The 20,632-nt window shown below is 38.1% G+C and overlaps 1 protein-coding gene across 9 annotated transcripts in view; it reads left to right on the top strand.

The window, feature by feature from the left end:
- Nucleotides 1-18,937, top strand: part of LOC126336277 (caskin-2) — a 942,083-nt gene extending 923,146 nt beyond the window's left edge. For all 9 annotated transcript variants that reach the window (XM_049999790.1, XM_049999789.1, XM_049999788.1 and 6 more), the window contains 6 exons: nucleotides 661-897; nucleotides 2,320-2,508; nucleotides 10,380-11,213; nucleotides 13,734-13,851; nucleotides 16,478-16,550; nucleotides 17,353-18,937. In XM_049999790.1, the coding sequence (XP_049855747.1) occupies nucleotides 661-897; nucleotides 2,320-2,508; nucleotides 10,380-11,213; nucleotides 13,734-13,851; nucleotides 16,478-16,550; nucleotides 17,353-17,470 (1,569 nt within the window). In that variant the 3' untranslated portion in view covers nucleotides 17,471-18,937. The remainder of the gene's footprint in view (nucleotides 1-660; nucleotides 898-2,319; nucleotides 2,509-10,379; nucleotides 11,214-13,733; nucleotides 13,852-16,477; nucleotides 16,551-17,352) is intronic.
- Nucleotides 18,938-20,632: the final 1,695 nt, after the last annotated feature.

Below are 20,632 nucleotides of genomic sequence, written 5' to 3'. Positions count from 1 at the left end.
TCAGGCACAATTGTCTCCAGTGGTGCTGCTTCCTTCTCGTACCCTCGGTGTGGTTTTTTACATCTGTGTAGGCTCCTCTAACAGCAGAAAATAGCAATTTGGGCTGAATGCAGAAACTAAAGAAAATCATTATTTCTGGATATGTTTGACATTTTCATCCTTTTGACCCTTTTGATTTAGTTTTGATTTGTTAAAGTATACTTGATATGATTCTTGCAATCTCAAAACAATTATAGAATGGACATTTGTTAATGCAACTTAGCAAGAAGCAGAGTGGTAGTCATAACTCGGTAACTGACGTAAACTTTTAAGCAGGGACCATATAAAACAGAGCTTTGTTCAAAATATGTGGCAAAATCACAAAAGTTGACACATCTTCACGGTTTTTGCCATCTCGACCCTCTTACATGACATTCTATGATCTTTCCTTTTTTTCGGCCTTATTTCCTGAAATACGACTTTCCGTTTTTTCTTTGCTTATTTTGTATTTACTCTGGTGTTCCTTTTTTCTTTTTCTCAAGTTTTATATCTCATATCTCATTCATCAGTTGCAACCATATTTTAAAATATTATTAATTGATATTGAATCTATTCAGTACGCTTTCATGTCAAGGGAGTAATCAAAGAAACACTAATGCTCTATCTCGGTATTAACTGTAGGGTTCACTAGACGAATGGTTGCGACTGCTACGTTTGGAAGAATATGGTCCGGCACTGCATCAACAGTGTTATAAAACTGTTGAAGATGTCACTCAACTCACATGGGAGGACCTGGAGGACATCGGCATTGTGAAACTGGGTCACCAAAAGAAGATTCTCCTGGCAATTAAACGTGTGAAGGACATAAGAGCTGGAAAGAGATTTCCTCCACAGCCATCCCTTGCTGGGCCATCCCAGGTAGGAAGAGTCTACTAGTAACTTGTGTTGAGTGCATAGCTTTTCACTGTGTATCTGTTCATTAATATTTAAGTTTTTCACTGCATTTTAAATCATTATGATTATAAAGTAAAGAGTGCTATCTAGCAGTTACACATAGAATGCTTCAGTGGTGAAACTAGTTAGATAATTACAAATGTATGCCACTCAAGATTTAGTTTCTGCTTACTATTAGATTGTTCACAATATAAAGTTTCAGAAGAAGAATAAGGGAATGAGCATAGATCCGCACCCTTCCGTGCAAAAATCTACAGACATACTGTAGTAATCATAAACAATGTAACAAATTCTTTTATTACTAGTAGTATTTTGAGTCCACAGTAAAGCAAGTACAGGCAAATAAATCATTCTGAAGGCCTCATTCCGAAGGCCAGAGGAGGCAACGGCATACCACTTGCAGCAGAACCACTCCTAGTGAAGCACTGTGGTGTTTATAATGACCTGCTTGAGGACAGCCCCTTCTCAACTAAAATCCTACGAATCTCTGATTATGCAATGATGAAGAGAAAAATTTTTCACAGATGTTATTTTTAATATTGCAATGAGAAATATGGATAATATGGATTAAGACACATTAAACTGTTCTACTGCTACTTTTAGCTGCTTTGTACATTCAGAGAAGAAAAGTTATGAAGGCTTTGCATGTAAAAAGATCAAGAAAATTATTAATGGATCCTCACAAATATGTAACAGACATGTACTATAAATAAAATATTGAAGATGTGGCTTCATTCATATTATGGAAAAAATTAGAGAATCCGTAATAATATTAGCTGTGGAACTAAAAGTTGAAAAATCCATTAAACAGTCAGCATTAACTTAGTATATTGTATTCTGTTTTATAACCCACAGTTGAATTGTAAAGAAGCTGTTTTGCATAGTAGATGGCAAGTATGTTAACATGCATGTGACTCCCAAACATTTTATCTGTCATTAATTTTTTTGCACTGTATGCTTGCCTATTTGTTGCTTATGTTTTATGTGTTATTTGAAGTTCTTTCCTTATAGCCATAAACTCATATGTTAACGAATGTTAACAGATTAATTTTTGTTTATTGTATAGCCTTTAGATACACCTCACTGACAGACTGATTATGCATGTCTTATTTCCATAGTCTTCAGCTGGTGCAAAAACTAAAAAGTATCACAATTAATATGTCATTAAGGTAAAGACAAAAAGTGTCAAGAGATTTCACAGTTATTGTAGACGATTACTGTAGACAAACAGTTCTACCAATTGAAGTAAACATGCTCAATATCTTGTTTGCACCACAGCTGAGATGCATAATTGTCCTGCCATGCTGTTAGGAGGCAACTTTACATGTTATTTTTTTAGTTTCTTCTGCACGTGTTGCGATTTTGTTTTTGTCCCGATTCTTCAAGGAGGTGTTGATCGGATCGCCCAGCGGCTTGCATTCTCCGGACGAGGGTGATTGTTACCCGCCTGGCGTGCACAGGACGTTCCACACATTTCATCAGCCCTGGGAGATTGAGGGCAGCCATCACATGTTTAGCACAATCACAACACCGTACTTCCAACCCATGTACTGTCCAGATATTGTCCCCATTAAGGTAGTCATGCACTCAGTTAACCTTGACCTCAATTAACGACAGTGTTTGTGCGATTCCAAGAACTGTGTCAAGTTGTTTAGATATTCGTAAATAAAATTTCATCAATAAGATACTTGATGTAATAATATTTTGTAATCCATTGTTTTTAAACATATTTTGTGATTTTAATTTCTGCCAGCCTATTAACAATACCTTATGGTGAGCTACTTGTTTTTCAGTCTTTTCCTTTTTTCTCTAGTCGCTGACTACAATTATTTTTTGTTTTCCATTTCTGCATTCTTACATTCCAACCAAATGACCTGAATAAATTTTCCAAAGAAAGCTACATACATGTAAAATTATGTAACTATTGATTGCTTTGTTTTTGAACCCCACAATTTATTTCAAGTTGGAAAAGCATTGCATGAATCTGGATTATGGACACATACCTTCATAGTTCCCTACCTCTGCAATTTAAAGTGAGGTAAACATCAAGTGAAGTGAGGGGAGGAGGAAACTTCTAGGGGTACTGATGACAGAAAAATAGTTTTAAAAAAATGTGACAATGACCAAAGAGGTAGAAAGGTAAAATGAGGAGGGTGATGTGAGGCCCTGTGTGCACTATGCTGATGACTGGTACAGACTCACTCGAAATAATGAGGGGTGTCTAGGACAAGTGTGTAAATAAAGTACCAGTAGAGGTGGGGGGGGGGGGGGGGGAGGCGGGGAAGAATGGGAGGGAGAGAGAGAAAGTGGAGAAGATTGAAATGGAGTAAGTTGGAACAGGAATGCAAGGGAGAGACAGAATAGCAAACCAGCAAGGAAACTAGTTACAGGGAGGACGTATAAATTTAAGGAACTATTACTTTCACAAAGAGCCAGGACGTACCTTCAGGAGGTGCAACTCCCAATACAGATGGTATTGAACACAAAACTCGTAGCTTTTAGAACTGTAGGTTCTTCTTCTGGGAAGAAAGAGGAATTTATTGTTGTGGGTTGGAAAGTGGCAGGATGGTAAGGGAGGGAAGGGGGGGGGGGGGGGAGGGGAGAGAAAATCACTTAGTCCTAGATTATGAAGGACCAATTTGTTATGACAAGGAAGGGACCAAAAGCTGAAGGAGAAGCTGTCACAGAGAAAGTAACACATCAAAGATAATACATTAGTGAGCTGGTGCCACATTTAGTTCGTGTGTGGTAGAAGAGAAAAAGTGAGTAGTTATCTACTGTGTATTCGTGTTCTGAAAATTGTTGTGGTGCATCTTAGAGGGTACTTCCCATTTTTCCACATTCTATTCCATTCACATATGGCTTGCAGGAAGAATTACACCTAAAATGTCTCTGTGTGCACAGTAATTAGATCAACTGTCTCTTTTCGGTCATTTTGGGAGAAATACGTAGGAGACTGTACCCTAATCATACACTCCTCACATAATAACGGTTCTCAATACTACTACAGTAGGCTTTTGTAGGGTAGGCATAGCCAGCATCCGTCTTTGCTAATCTGCTGTATCGAGTTTTTCAACTTTTCTGTGTCACTGCGTCCTCATTTGTACATGTTCAATATTCCCGTTTAGTTCTACTGACAATGGTCCCACACGCTCGAGCAATGTACTGTGGCATATTGTGCATCAGTCTCCTTTGTTGACTTACTATATTTTCCCAGTATCCTACTGACGAACTAAAGTTTGGGATCTGCTTTACCTGCCCCTGAGCCTATGTGATTATTCAGTTTCAAGTCCCCACAAATTGTAACAACCAGGTATTTGTGTGAGTTGACTGTTTCTGACTGTTACTCAATATTTTATGCTACTATGTTTCTGTCTTTTGTGAGGTGCTGAATTTTATATTTCTAAACATTTTAAAGTAAGTTGCTGTTCTTTTCAGCACTTTGAAATCTTGCTGAGATATCAGGCACTATTTTTGCAACCTTTTTCCAATAGTGCTTCATTACAGAGAACTGCATCATCTTCAAAAAGCCTGAGGTTACTGTAAATGTGGCCTGCCAGGTCACTGATATACAACAGAATAAAAGTGTCCTAGTACACCTTCCTGAGGCACACCTCAAGTTACTTTTATACAGGGCTATTACAAATTATTGAAGCGATTTCATAAATTCACTGTATGACATATGGTCACAACACACTACAGATACGTATAAAAACTCATAAAGTTTTGTTCGGCTGAAGCCGCACTTCAGGTTTCTGCCGCCAGAGCGCTCTAGAGTGCAGTGAGACAAAATGGCGACAGCAGCTGAGAAAGCATATGTCGTGCTTGAAATGCACTCACATCAGTCAGTCATAACAGTGCAACGACACTTCACGACGAAGTTCAACAAAGATCCACCAACTGCTAACTCCATTCGGCGATGGTATGCGCAGTTTAAAGCTTCTGGATGCTCTGTAAGGGGAAATCAATGGGTCGGCCTGCAGTGATCGAAGAAACGGTTGAACGCGTGCGGGCAAGTTTCACGCGTAGCCCACGGAAGTCGACGAATATAGCAAGCAGGTAGCTAAACGTACCACAGCCGATGGTTTGGAAAATCTTACGAAAAAGGCTAAAGCAGAAGCCTTACCATTTACAATTGCTACAAGCCCTGACACCCGATGACAAAGTCAAATGCTTTGAATTTTCGGCGTTGTTGTAACAGCTCATGGAAGAGGATACATTCAGTGCGAAACTTGTTTTCAATGATGAAGCGACATTTTTTCTCAACGGTGCAGCAAATTTGCAATTCACTGAAAGTTAACGTGTTATGTGCAATCTCACGGTTTTAAGTGTATGGCCGCTTTTTCTTCTGCGAAAAAAACGTTACAGGACATGTGTATCTGGACATGCTGGAAAATTGGCTCATGCCACAACTCGAGACCGACAGCGCTGACCTCATCTTTCGACAGGATGGTGCTCCACCGCACTTCCATCATGATGTTCGGCATTTGTTAAACAGGAGATTGGAAAACCGATGGATGAGTCGTGGTGGAGATCACGATCAGCAACCCATGTCATGGCCTGCACGCTCTCCCGACTTAACCCCATGCAATTTCTTTCTGTGGGGTTATGTGAAAGATTCAGTGTTTAAACCTCCTCTACCAAGAAATGTGCCAGAACTGCGAGCTCGCATCAACGATGCTTTCGAACTCACTAATGGGGACATGCTGCGCCGAGTGTGGGAGGAACTTGATTATCGACTTGATGTCTGCCGAATCACTAAAGGGGCACGTATTGAACATTTGTGAATGCCTAAAAAAACTTTTTGAGTTTTTGTACGTGTGTGCAAAGCATTGTGTTATCGCTTCAATCATTTGTAATAACCCTGTATATGTTAATGGCTCTCCCACCCAAGATATGACACTGTACTCTCCTTACCAAGAAATCCTCAGCCTACTCATAAAAATTTGTTTGGTACCTCATACACCATACTTTTGTTAAAAAGCTTCAGTGATATATTCGGTCAAATGCTCTTAGGCAGTTGAGAAATTCTACATCTACCTGATTGCTTTGATCCACAGAATTGTGGATTTTATATGAAATTAGAAAAGGAAGAGACAATTAGAAATAAAAATAATAAAGAAATTAAGGAATAGAAGGAATAAGAGCAAATAGACAGAACAACAGGTAGAGACAGAGAAGAAACAAAAGGTGATTGGCTGTGGGCGGGAGAAGTGAGAGGTGTGGAGAGTATTGACAAATCATGTGAATTGTTTCACATGTGGCCCTGCGATTAATGTTGTATATTTGTTGTTACAGAAGCTGGTGCATGCATTCATCCACTGCCACTTATTATTATCCAATCACAAAAAAAAAAAAAAAAAAAAATGTACAAAATTGAAAGCAGGGCAACATGTAAAACTACTTCCATTGTTTAGCTGCTGGCACGTGTTTACCGCTCTGCTTCCTACACGGGAACAACCATTTTTCGAGAATGCTCTAAATCCCGAGTGAGGAGCCCCACCCCCTCCCCCTGCTCTCTTGCATGCTGGAGCCTGACAGCCAACAGTGGTATGCAGTGATATGGATGTTGATGATATGGAAGAGGAATTGTGCATGGAGACACAAAAGCTGTGAATGTAGTTAGGATAGGCCTCAATGGTATGTGCACAGGGGGGAGTTCACTGGCATTTACAATTGGAGCATGTAGGAAAAATGTTATCACAAATAGTCTACACTAATAGGCTTTCACAAATACGCTAAGATAAATATGACTTTGAAGATAAGTTCCATTTTGAATGTCTTGTTTCGAAGAACTGCTATGACTTCTATCTTCTCTTTATTTATTACCTTGATGTTGATGCTTCGTTAAACATTCTCTACATAATAATAATATATGGAAATTATTTCTGTGGAAAATCTGGAGGGGCCCTCATGATCTGTTAAAATTCTGTGATGGAGCACCTCATAGTGTTTTGTCTGCAAAATGCACATGTCCCAGTTTGGGTGTGGATCCAGTCTATAGTTTTAACTTACCACAAAAGTTCAGTTGGTTTCCAGTTTACAAATTTACAAAATTTCTTAATCCAAAACAGCATATGAACAAAACAGAAGAAACAATGGAAAATCTAGAATGGAATAACAGTGTGATCTGATGTTTCTGAATTAAACCACTTTCAGCTGTGTATGAACTTTTACAGGAACATGACAGGTTTCTTTATTTTAAATTACATCTTCAGATGTACATTTTGTCAGTAAAATATACCGGAAGGAGGGTGACTCAACCTTCTCAAACTTCCCTGTGAGGTGATTGGAGTGTTGCCGTACACCACTTTATGTCCTTTCAACATGTCAGTTTCACAACTGGTCAATCTGAGCTATGATGCCTTGCTTTCTGCAAGTAACAGTATTTTATTTTGAGAAGGATAAGTCCCTCTCCTTCCTTCAGTTTGTTTCAGAAATATGCAGTTGCCCTCAACAGAAAACTATTAGCGCAATCTGTGATTCACATCTATGTCAATACTCCACAATTTACATCCGAGTGCATACTCTGCAATTTACACCCAAGTCCTTGGTAGGGGGTTCACAGAACCACTTTCAGACTATTTCTTGACCATTACACTCTCCACTAAAGTACACAGGAAAAATGAACACCTAAATCTTTCTCTGCGAGCTCTGGTTGTTTGGTCTGTTGATCGATTTGGAGGAGGACAGCTTGGTCATCAGTCCCATTGGGTTAGGGAAGGATGGGGAAGGAAGTTTTCAAAGGAATCATCCCAGCATTTGCACGAAGCGATTTATGGAAATCGTGGAAAACCTAAATCGGGATGACTGGAAGCATGTTTGAACTGTTGTCCTCCCAAATGCAAGCCCAGTGTGCTAACCAATGCTCCACCTCGCTCAGTGAGAGCTCTGATTCTACTACAGTGGTCATTTCTTCTTATGTAGGTGGGAGTTCACAAAATCTTTTCAGTATTTGGGGAGAAATTATGTGGTTGAATTTTGTGAAAAGATCTCACAAATAAAGATGCCTTTTGTTTTAATAATTGCCACCCCAGCTCGCCTTGGACAGTCTCTCTCCTCATTTGTGAAAGTACAAAATGAATTGCCCTTCTCTGAACCTATTTTGATGTCCTACACGGTCCTATCCAGTAAGGATCCAATACTGACAGCAGTGCTCTAACAGAATACAGGCAACTGTAGTGTAGGCAGTCTATTCAGTAATCTTGTTGCATCTTCTAAGAGTTCTGCTAATAAAACAGTCTTTGGTTCGCCTTCCCCTCAGCATTATCTGTTTCACAGTTTCAATTTAAGTTGTTTCTAATTGTGATTTCTAGATATTTAGTTGAATAGGCAACCTTCAAATTTGTGTTGTTCATCATGTAACCAAAGTTTAATGGATTCTTTTTAGTACTCATGTGAGTGACCTCACACTTTTTATTGTTCAGGGTAACCTGTCACATTTTGCACTGTACAGATCTTGTATGTGTTTTTTGTGCTGGTCTTCTGACGACTTTACTCAGTGGTAAATGACAGGATCATCTGCAAACAATCTGAGGCAACTGTTCACTTTGCCTCCCAAATAGTTTATATAGATCAGAAGGCCTACAACACTTCCTTGTGGAATGTCAGGTATCATTCATATTTCACTTGATGGCTTCTCATGAATTACTATGAACTGCGTCCTTTCAGACAAGAAATCATGGATCTAGTTGCATAACTGAGATGATATTTCATAGATTTGCAATTTGACTATGAGCTGCTTGTCATGGACAATGTGAGATGCCATCTCGAAATAAAGAAATAACTTGAGATTCCCTGTCAACAGAACTCACTACTTTGTGTGAATAAAGGGCCAGTCATGTTTCACAAGAATGATATTTTCTGAATCCGTGCTGACTATGCATCAATAGACAACTTTCTTTGAGATATTTCATAATGTTAAAATACCGTATATGTTCCAAAATCTTATATTGGTCTATTACTCAGAGGATTACCCTGTTTCCTTTCTAGAATATTGATGTGACCTGTGCAACTTTTCGATCTATAGGAATGAATCATTAGCTGTGTGAGCAGTTGTATATGATAGTTAAATATGGAACTATTACATCAGCATACTCTGAAAGGAACTTCATTGGTATACAATCTGAACTAAAAGACTTGCCTTATTAAGTGGCTTAAGTTGCTGCATTACACTGATGGTATCTATTTATAAGTTTCTCATGTTGACAGCAGTTTTCAATTTGAATTCTGGAATATTTACTGCACCTTTGCTGGTGAAGAAATTTTTGGAAACCACCGGCAGTAACTCAGCTTTAGTGGCACTATCACACAATGAAGTTTTGTGTTGCTGCTCGTGCACTTAACATATGACTGGAATTTGTTCAGATTTTGTGCTAGATTCTCAGACAGAGTTTCTATAAAACATCAGTCTTGGATGGATTGCTGCTAACCACATAGAGAGGCCGTTAAGTGCCAGGCAGACACATTTAAAAATAGACTACTGGTAAATATCGGCTTTCAGAGAAACCCCTTTATCGGATGAGGCTGTCTCTCTCTCTCTCTCTCTCTCTCTCTCTCTCTCTCTCTCTCTCTCTCTCTCTCTCTCTCTCTCTCTCACACACACACACACACACACACACACACACACACACACACACACACACACTCTGTGCTGGAGTTGATAGAAGCCATGCCCGTGTGAGTTGTGAATATGTTTGTGTTTGTCTCTCATCTGATGGAGGACTTTGTCCAAAAGCTGGTCTTTTCCAACTGTCTACTTTTAAAGGTGCCTGTCTGCTGCTCGATGCCTCATCTACCCGAATCAAATTGTTATACAGGACATTTTAGTAAAAGCAATAGTTATCAAGTAGCACAGGAGAAACTCCTACTACTACAATAAGGAAAGTGTACTCTAACAGCTAAGGGAACACCAAAGAGGTCAGTTTTGTGTGTATTTTATCCAGACTCTTTACTTTCCTATAGATAAATTAATGTGTCATTTTCAGCACAAAATGTGTTATGCCACACCCAACTGCACATGTTCTTAGAATCGCACAATTCCTGTTTGTGAGCCTTTTTGCATATTAATATGATGTTACTGCTAACTGTGCTTAAACATATGTGCATAGAAAAGGCTGTGTATGTTTTAAGTTTTTATTTCATAAATTAAGTGAGATTTGTCATATTTATCATAACATATGCATGCTTTTAACTGTGCATGATTAATAGGAAATGTGATAAAGGAGCAAGAGCAATGAGAAAAACAAAATTAGTGTCTTTGTGTTGATTTCACTGATCTGTTGTTCAGAATAGACTACATTTTGAGTGTTTTTTGGATTTTAGATAGCACAAAACGAAATGCTAACTTATCTTTTCCCATAATGAGTAAAGTTTATTAAATGTTCAAGTTCATCAAGTTATAGACGATTTGTTAATATCGACGTATCAATCTGAATTGTTTACAGATTCGTGGTGGTCGAGGAAAGTCACTGGAAAGTTTAGAAGATGGCAGTGAGAGGACTCACCACACATTTAGTGCAGATAACACACAGACTTTCTACTACCAGCACGCCGTCCACGGGCCCGGAGGATGGCGACCACGCAGTTATGACGACGGAGATATTACTCCGACAAATGAAGCAGTTGCCCTGCACGAGGGAGGTGGCACACTGCCGAGACCCAGGGGACTGGTCCGTCCGAGACCCGTCGCAAAAATAGTCGCGAAGACACGTAACGACGGGTCGACATTTGCCGTCCCCGATTTTGAGAAGCCCGGCAGCACCTACTACAAAAGCTTACCGAGAGACCTTATAGATGTTAGCAAGTACGACCTGGATCGGTATTCGGGTGGCACCGGCAACGAAAGCCCGAGGATGACGCAAAAGAAACGGCCACCGTCACCACCGAAGAGGCAGTCGTCGAGGACCGGTGAAGCGGACGTTGTAATAGACTGTAGTGGGCCAGTACCGAGAGCTACTGCAGATGTTCCCGGTAGTGGTGGACGAACTACTGTAGTAACTGTGGATCTCCATTCGACCGACCGGGGTACATCAGTGTCACCCTTGTCACTGCCGGCATACCCGAGCGGGACTGGCGACGATCTGGCAGAGCCCGACTTGCCCCTCCCACCTCCACCAGCCCCGCCCTCACCACCGGGACTGCGAGAGTTGTCGACCATGAGCCGATCCTGGAGTAACATGCCTACAACTTCTGAAGCACACGCTGCCAGTGTCGAGCAGGAGCTTATAGCCAGTCTCGCAATGCAGCAGGGGCGTAACGGCTCTGATGCCAGTTTTAAAGTAAGACTCTGAGCTCTACTGAATGTTTAATGTCTTCCCTACTTTCATAACAATTATTACATCTGTAATATCTGTGTTAAGTTATACACTAGACAACTGCTACTGAACTATTTAAAATGATGTGCCTCAAACATTTATCATTTTTATAGCGCAAAAATAGTTGCAATACGTGAAACTTCAGATAAAGAGGGACACATGGCACTGCACAATTTTGGTATTTGATTATTGTACTGCCTTTGCAGCTATTTGAGTGGCAGCGTTTTCTTTCTACAAATGTTAGAGATGAACAGAAATAAGTACAAGTCTGTTCCTGAATGTGGATGCTTACCATGTCATTAAGTTAACTGCTTTTAACAGTTTTATCACTTCATCATAGAAGAGTGTGTGTGTGTGTGTGTGTGTGTGTGTGTGTGTGTGTGTGTGTGTGTGTGTGTGTGTGTGTGTGTGTGAGAGAGAGAGAGAGAGAGAGAGAGAGAGAGAGAGAGAGAGAGAATGTGACCATCACTGTTGACCGTCACCATTCTTTGTAATGAAGAATCAGCTCTAAGTAGTCCTAACTTGGTAGTGAAATTAAATGACTGCATAAGAGCATCTCACACTTTAGGATGGTTGAAGGAAATAATTTTAGAACATTGTTTATCACAAATAAAAGAAATAATGGAAAATCACAAATAAAAGAAATAATGGAAACTGATATACGCAATAAAAATCAACAAATTGATGTGCTTATTTTAGTTCCAACTGAATAATGTTGTGTGTAATAGGGAACTGAAAATAAATTGTGAAATCAAATAAAATGTCCTACAGATATACTAATTTACAAAGCTGAGCTATGAAGAGTTTTTTTTTTTTTTGGGGGGGGGGGGGGGGGGGGGGGGAGTTTGTGCAGTGCTGCATGCTGTATATCCATGGTGCCCACCATGTCAATTGGTGTCTGTCATCACTTGCCTCAGTACAGAATTTTACAAATTGTTTATTTTTAGTGGACAGTTAGAAATCTTTCTAAGAGGCAACATAAAGCACCCTATTTCAACATAAAGCACCCTATTTCTCATTCTTTTAAAAACTGTATAATGTGGTATTCTGCAGTATGTGTCATCTCCATACATCAGAGGAGCCATAATTCTATATCAGAGCACACACAGCTCTTTTATCCTCTGAGGAAGGTCCAACCAACCAGTCCCACATATCCCTTTTTATCAGTTTCTGTTGGCGATATTAGAATGGCTGCCCACTTATACAGTTTGTTTTTGCTTTGCTTTCATGACTAGTCACTTTACGATAGTGTCTGGTCATAGTTTGGGATGCTGGTCAGTATTGCCAGTTTGCCAGTTTGATCGACTCGTTCATTTCTGAGAGTTTAATAAACACTGTTGGCCCTCCAACTAGTCCATTTTAAATTAACAGGAACTCCTTTTCAAACTAAAGGATGAATGTTGCACCACTTAGCAGTACTTAGTAGTGCTAAACAGTACTCCCTCTTGTTCGCAAATAGATGGGCAGGTATCTTAAAATGATTGTGTAGTTGCGTTTATGCTGGTAGGATCTGGCTTCAATTCTGCGTCCCACAATCCTCACTTAAGCTATCCATGATGTTTCAAACTTCTCAGGTGAATGCTGCAGTGGTACCTCACTCAAAGCCATGACCAGTTATGTCTATGAACTACAAAAATGAACAATTACGAAAAGAACAAATTGCTACTCACTGTAAAGATACACGTCGAGTTCTGGGCTGCTGCTATTATCCTCTGCTGCTTGCCTCACTCACACTGATACAGAAATAATTATCTGTGTATTGTATTAACAGGGGCCTGTTTATAATAGGTGTTGTTGCTTCTCTCACAGCTAACAGATATATTGAGTTCTTGAATCTAGATAATTTTTGGGAGTGGTTAATGTGGGGGTGCTTTTTAAATTATTTTTGAATTTACAGTGATTTCCAGTTTTTGCATCATATCAGAATGGAACTTGTTAACACCCCCAACACCAAAACATAAAATCCCAGTTTGAATCTTAGACAAGAAGTCCAAATCTGGATGAAAATAAAAGATTTTTGAAAGGTTGAAAATCTGCACTTGACTGTGACTGACATCTGGATTGCTACATTTCGTGGGAGATGCATGATCTGTGCACACCTCTCGTCCTCTGACCTGGACATCTTTTATGAGAAAACTTTTACGAGAAAACTTCTGGTCAGTCAGTGAGGCATGCAGGCAGCGATCCGGTGCAAATCCGAATTGAGCACGCAGTCGGAGCTCGTCATCACAGTCCATGCTCTGTTAATGACAGAAAAATTGTCATCTTTAGACAGAAATATTTTTTACTTCATCATCTCGTTTTTGTGCAGTCACTATTTGGCTGAAACTAGGTTGTCATTTACTGTCTCAACTGTCAAATACTTTGTGACTGCTTCTTATTACATCACATGTTCTGAGCTTTTAATCTTATTTCTCTGTATATTTAATTTAGCTGCAGATGGGAAAGGCCAAGATTTAAAAAAAATATATTTTCATTTTACAGTCAAGTTCAAGCACAGAATCAGATTCCCTCCCTTTTGCTAATGAGAATGCAGGAACTATAAAGCAAAGGGTGACAAGACCGCATCCGACACTTACGACAATGGATTATCCCAAACAAGGTAAGTGACCTAATGGATGTACTGTCCCTTTTTTTTTTTTAACCAGCTTCTTTTTTGCACTCAAGCAAAAATAAGTATTTCACTAGATGGTTAATTACTTTGCACACTCCACAAACACACAGCAGTCATGCAGTGGCTCATGTTAGCGGCAGAGTGGCATGGTGGTCTGCCTTCAAACTGGGACTGTGTATATTTCTACAAATATCAGAAATCCAGTAATCGATATTTAAAAAAAATATATTATTGTCGGCCTTCAGTATATCAAAGAAAAGTATCTATATATTGATGGAAAAAATATCAACGTACCTTCGTATAAAAATATTGGCTGTGCACTGCAAATGTACAGCCTGTTATTTAAGTATTGATTTATTATTAGATATTCTGTACATCAACAAGCTAGCAGCCTGCCTATCCACCTCAGATTAAGAACTGACACGAAAATGATGCACGTTCACACTTGGCAATAACCACTTTGCTAAGAATGGTAACTGCATGTAAGTGGCACAATAAAAGGTGTTCGATGGGTCTGTCATTCACTTTCATCACATATTGGATTTCTCGAAAACACTTAATGTTGACGTCCCTGTTTTTTCATTTCTTCTAATACCAGAGACGTAGCAGTTGTAGTGTCAAAATTGCGTGGTGAAGCTAAACGTTGCAGTTTCTGTTGGTAGCACTGAGTGCCAATTACGTCAGTGTTTCCCCTCACAATCTTGTCATTTAGATTTTTGTTCATCATTTTCTGATGTGAAGAAATAGCACACTAGTTGTGTTAAAAATTATTTTTTAATGCAACTGGTGTGCTGCTTCTTCACATCACTAATCTTTTTATTCAATTTGCATCACCACCCGCTAGTGCAGTCGGACTTCTTCTTTTGTGCCACATGTACTTGCTTCACACAGTCAAAAAGAAAGATTGGACATGATGAAAGTGCCTTCAAACAATGAAAGTAAAATTATACTCTACTAGAATTTTAAATGAACGTCAAATATTTACAAAAAATCATGAAAAAAAGTAATATAAAACAAAAATATTGGCACTCAGTATTGACATTTTGATTTCAATTTTATTGGGGGAAAAAATACCGCCTATGGATATAGATATTTTTTGGGAAAAATATAGCTATATTGATGCCTTATCAACAGTCCTACTTCAAGTCAAAAGATTCACTCGTTTTAAGTCACTACCACTACTAAGCGTAGCCCTGTATACTATCATTATTGTCACCATATTGTGTTGTCTTTGCCACGCTGTGTTTTGTTTCATGTTATATTGCACGTTAGTGGACTTTGAGTTATGGCAGGAATGAGTGATGTGGCAGCTTAAGATACAGTGAACACTACGCATTTCACATACAGACACAGGTGACATTCTAAATTTAGCGATGTCTGCTAATAAAGGTAAGCTACGTTGACTGTGACTAGGAACCTGTCTGCCAGTTGGTGTCCTACACCCATAAGTCATCATGACAATTGGCTTTGTGGAGAGTGAGCATAGTGGTCATACAGCGCACAGGGATGTTCCTCAGATATACAGCAGCTGTGTCACTGTGAAGTGCACAAATGTTTGTGCTAGGCTGCACTGTGTCCTGTTATCAACATTTCTTTGTAATTAGTACCTGCCGACAAACACAGGCTGACATGTTTAAGAAAAAATGACATTTTGGTTGAGCTGAAGATGTACAGTAATTGACTGTTATGAAAATAGTTTATTGACTGGCACAATCACAATAATTTCAAATAAAGGCCACAATCACAGTCTGGATTCCACATTTGAGAGAGTGAATTGTGGCATGCAGTTATTATCTGAAGAAGCTCAATATCAGCCAGAACCATTCATTTGTTTGAAATTGTTGTCATGTTTAGATTTTCTGTGTGTCATCCTCCAATCACTATTTTCATTTCAGAAATGTCGTTTTACATTTGATGTGCTGAAATAATTCAGTATTACATTTGCTGTGCTTAAAATAACTGAACTATTGACACAAATGTGATAAGATCTGAAGTAACTACCAGATGCCCACACAACAAATAAGATCAAAAGTGCCGTTTACCGTGTAGATAACGGATGGCTCTGTGGAAAGGGCACAGGCAATTACTTTCCCAGTTCCCAAGTTGTGCTTCACCTCTGATTACTTATCTGTCAATGGAGTGTTAAACTTTACTTCCTTTCTTCTACAACCGTTGAACATCCCGTACCTTTCCCTCTCCCTTTCTTTTCTGATCAAAGAGTTCAAGTTCAGTTCAGTTTTCTGTAACATTTTGGAATGCATTGCATCAGTTAATTATTTTTAACTATGGCAGTGCTATGAAAAACTCCAAACCCTCTTCTTTTTCATCTTCATCTTAGTCTCCTCCTTTTCTTCTTCTATTACGGCTTCCATATGACTAGCGGTAGATCTTTCGTGGAGAGCATTTTCTTTTCTTCCAGATCTTCTTCATCCTCTCTCTTCATCTCTCACTCTCTGTTTCCAAGATCTTCAGTGTCCTCTTGTATTGTCTGATCCACTGGTGACTCTGTATCCTCTTCTTATAGCCCACCCAAATTCATCTACTGACTGTAATATATTCCTTTTTATTTGTTGATGAAGTTAACTGATACATTAAAAAATTGTGTAATTTTCAGAGTTTACTCCTTCTAAGAGGGTCCAAAATCCACAAAGTGATCTAGCAGCTAGTCAGAAGGCACTAAGAGACCGGTAAGCACTGCAGACTTCGAAGAATTTTATTTCATTTTTGTAAAAATATGTCAGTTAAAACAGGACATTCACACACTTTGTTAAACTCCTACTCAATTTATTTCCGATATCTTTTAGCTTTACCATATGATCATAAAAAAATTATGTAAGCTTAACATAGGATTCAAGTATGTTGTGAATAATTGACATGGAATTCTGATGTTGAATTTGAAGCTTGCACACACTTCAAATTTACGTTGTTTGTCACACTGTTGAGAGGTCATCGCTAATATAGAAATTTCAGTGACAGTCTTGCATATATAACATAGTTCATTAGGAGCTACCTAACAGTGAGTTTACTTAATAGTGATAAATGAGTGATAGCAATGAGAGTAGTGTAGGAACATCAATGAGCAGACTCTGAAAGTACCAGCAGTAGAGCTGGAAATATAAAACTTATAGGGGTTTTGAATCTTGGCAAAGTATGTATCTACACAGATCTGGTGAACTTAAGACTACTTCTTCAGTGTGGCAGGCAGACAGGTATCAGACAGGAAATTCTCTTAACGTGAACCCTGTAACAAATGATGACTAGTGAGATATGAATTTATATGAAGCTTGTGGCATGTACTATGATATACTGAGGAGTTATTATTTATAATATGTCACTGCAATGTAAAACACACACACAATTTTGTTCCATTGCATATTATCATATTACCCAGTGTCTCGTACAAAATTGCTATAGGTTTCTCTGTTATATATTGCTGTACTTTGTATATTTATTTCTATGACATCTTTTGAATTATTGTTGTGATTACAGATCAGCATCACAAGAACCTGCTGATGTTTTGAATGATATTGGAAATATGCTTGCCAATTTAACTGATGAATTGGATGCTATGCTTGAAGAAGAGAAGCGGCAAGGATTAAATCAGTGAATGTACATTTGTGCTTAAGTTCCTAGCGTAGGAATAAAAAAATTCCAAACTGACATTGTTTTATAGCTCAGCTGTCACTGTTCATAAGCTGAACTGGTAGAGCTCATCCAAAAGCATTGTTTACCTCATTTAAAATTTGAACTAAAAATGTGTGATATGGAGTAATCTTATACATCTTTGGGACATAACTGCAACTGTCCATACATGATAAGAATTTAATTTTTTATCAAACATAAATGATTATTAATGAAGTTGTGGGGTAGGTTCTATTCCATTTTATTAAATGTGAGTGTGCGTGAACTTAATAACTTTTGAGTTCCACAAACCTGAAAGAGATCAATATTTGTAGTTTGTACAACTGCTTAAAGATACAAATTTTATTCACTTGACATTATCATTTATTTAATTTTAATGGCCGTATTTAAGAAAAAGAAGGAGAACTCCGAGGGGCAAAAGTCCTATGCTACTGTGACAATGCCTTGTTCTTGGCAATATGAAAAAGGCTGACAACATTTTTTGACTGGTTTGTGTATATGTCTTTTCCCACACACTAATTAATGTAAAATAATTTGCTAGTTGTTTATTAGCAACTAAATTAGCTTTAAAGATAACCATAAAAGTGATCAAGTACCCTTGAAAAAGTGCAAAGTGTAGTTTCTGCTGAGGAAAAAGTTGTATGTTGAAGAATAGAGAGATAAGTCATCCCATAATTATGGTAGAAGAAATAAATGAGAAATGCTATAACTGATAGCATGTTTTACTCTCACTTTAAGAACACCCCCTACTAAACAATATTTTGCATGAAGACTAAGTAAAAGGAAGTTAATTGCAATTTAAAAATTTACAGTCAGTAGTGCCTTGCAGTGTAACACATAAAAACTTCTGCAAAAAGTTGTGAAATAACCTCACAGACAATTTGTGTAGTTGCAAGACAGAGAAGTTTGATGGTGCATCATCTTTCAGAACTTAAAGTATTCACTGGTTTACATTGGAAATTGAGGTCCTATTTTTTCTCAATCAGGTCTTTTGTTTACTTATTTCTTTCATAGTAAATGGGGTTTTGGACAACAGAATCGCAAACTGCTGGAATGTTTCTTTTAAATGAGTGATGAATTCAGGTACACCTTTTGTGTTGAAATCATTTCTTTCCAATACTGTGATACTGTTCTTGGGAAGAAAGAACAAGAAGGATAAGAGGAAGAAGAAGAAGAAGAAGAAGAAGAAGAAGAAGAAGAAGAAACTGTAATTAATCTGGTACCCTGAATATTAAAGTTGGCCACTACTAACTGACTTCTCTTAATAATTTTGGAACTCGTCTAATAATTTGTTTTTGTCGTCATGTTTCTTCAACTGAAATAACAAACCTGGTTGAAATACATCCAGTAATACAGCTGATAATGTTGTTGTTTGAAAGTGTCCGAGTTGAAGGCTTGTATCATTATCCCATTACATCTTTTCTTTTTTTTTTTTAAAAAAAAAAGAAGGGGGGGGGGAGGAAGATTGCTCCATATATATTCCTGTATTTGTGGATAATATCAAATAACATTGTGACTACAATAAAATAAAAATTTGTATATCCACATGCAGATAAAGCTCACTTGTTATAAATAGGTTACTAAGAGGGGACAAGACTGATATGAATATAATATCTACATGTTTGTTATATTCATGCTACAGAATTTTATATCAAAGGTCCCAAAATAAAGCAATATTCAGCCAGCTTCATATTATTCACAAATACACTTATTGGTTTTTAGCACATAAATTGAAAAGCGTTCTCTCTGAAAAATCCATTTGACAATTGAAATGGGAAAAAAAGTTAATACTTTTAAGTCAAGAATTATTTCATAGCAGTCAAATTATGCTTAGGGACTGGTTGAGTAGCCTTTTCGAAGATTCATTAGATGGCAATGTTTTGTGTGAGAATGTCATGAATGGCCCTTTATGTTCCAGTTAAACTATGTGTATAGCTCATGATTAATATGTAGATTTTTGTACAAAATTAGTTAAGTCGCATTTCATAGAGAATAATGTTTTGTCTAGGATACCTAATAAACGAAACTTGAAAGAATATAGTGTATATGACACCAGAAATTCTGGTATTTAATAAAATAAAATTAATGAAGACACAACCAAAGTCTCTACTTAAATGTCCTCTCCCTCTTTATCCAATGTTTTACCTTGCTAAAGTAAGTTAAATGTTAATTAAACAATGGAAAATCCAGGATGGAATGTAACAATATTATGTGAAGGAAAGTTGCTACTAACCATATAGTGAAGATGCTGAGTCGCAGATGGGCACAACAAACTCTCACAATTATAGCTTTCGGTCATTAAGGCCTTTGTCAACAATAGACACACGTGTCCTCGGTGTCTTTTGCGACGGCATACATCCATGAAATGTTCTCTGTTTTCCAGCAGCATCAAATCAAATTGATGTGACTGGAAAAATGTGCGCATGCACGCGCGCGCGCACACACACACACACGCACACACACACACACACACACACACACACACACACACACACACACACACACACAAATGAAACTCATACACTTGACTGCAGTCTCAGGGACCTGAAACCACACTGTCTGAGAGTGCAATCTTTGCGTGATGGAATGATACCTAACATGTGTTCTGCTGAAAGAAAAAAACCATTTACCTTCTATCCTTTGATTTTCCAACTATGGTGCCATAAGATGATAACTACCACTTTACCCTCTTTCATAATTGGTGAACGATGCCTTGTACTCTTTGTCATTGTCCCCACCAAATTTTTTTCTGTCCAGCAGTTCGCAAGAGGAGTAAATGTGTAATAGTTATTTGTGAGGACTGGTTGGTCCTCTCCAAAACATTACTGAGAATCTCCAGGATGATACTTTCTACCAGGATTTGAGACACAATGTTTGTGCATTCTTTTTATGAATGCGCAAGTATATCCAATACTACCACATAATTTGAAAAATCTTAATACGACATTTATGACTTTTCTCTGGAATATACTGTAAAACCAAAGTCATTCTCAGTTCATGCCATGCTTTAATTTATAATAATGCCTTCATCTGATATATATGCTGGGAAAAATTTTCTGTCCAATATATTTCATAGTTGCCTGAACTTATTGGTTTTATCATGTTCTTAGGTGGTTTATTGTCTGGA

Source organism: Schistocerca gregaria, chromosome 2 (assembly GCF_023897955.1).
Source record: "Schistocerca gregaria isolate iqSchGreg1 chromosome 2, iqSchGreg1.2, whole genome shotgun sequence".
Classification (NCBI taxonomy): domain Eukaryota; kingdom Metazoa; phylum Arthropoda; class Insecta; order Orthoptera; family Acrididae; genus Schistocerca; species Schistocerca gregaria.
The sequence above is the reverse complement of the archived record's forward strand: the minus strand, read 5'-3'. Positions and strand labels throughout refer to the sequence as shown.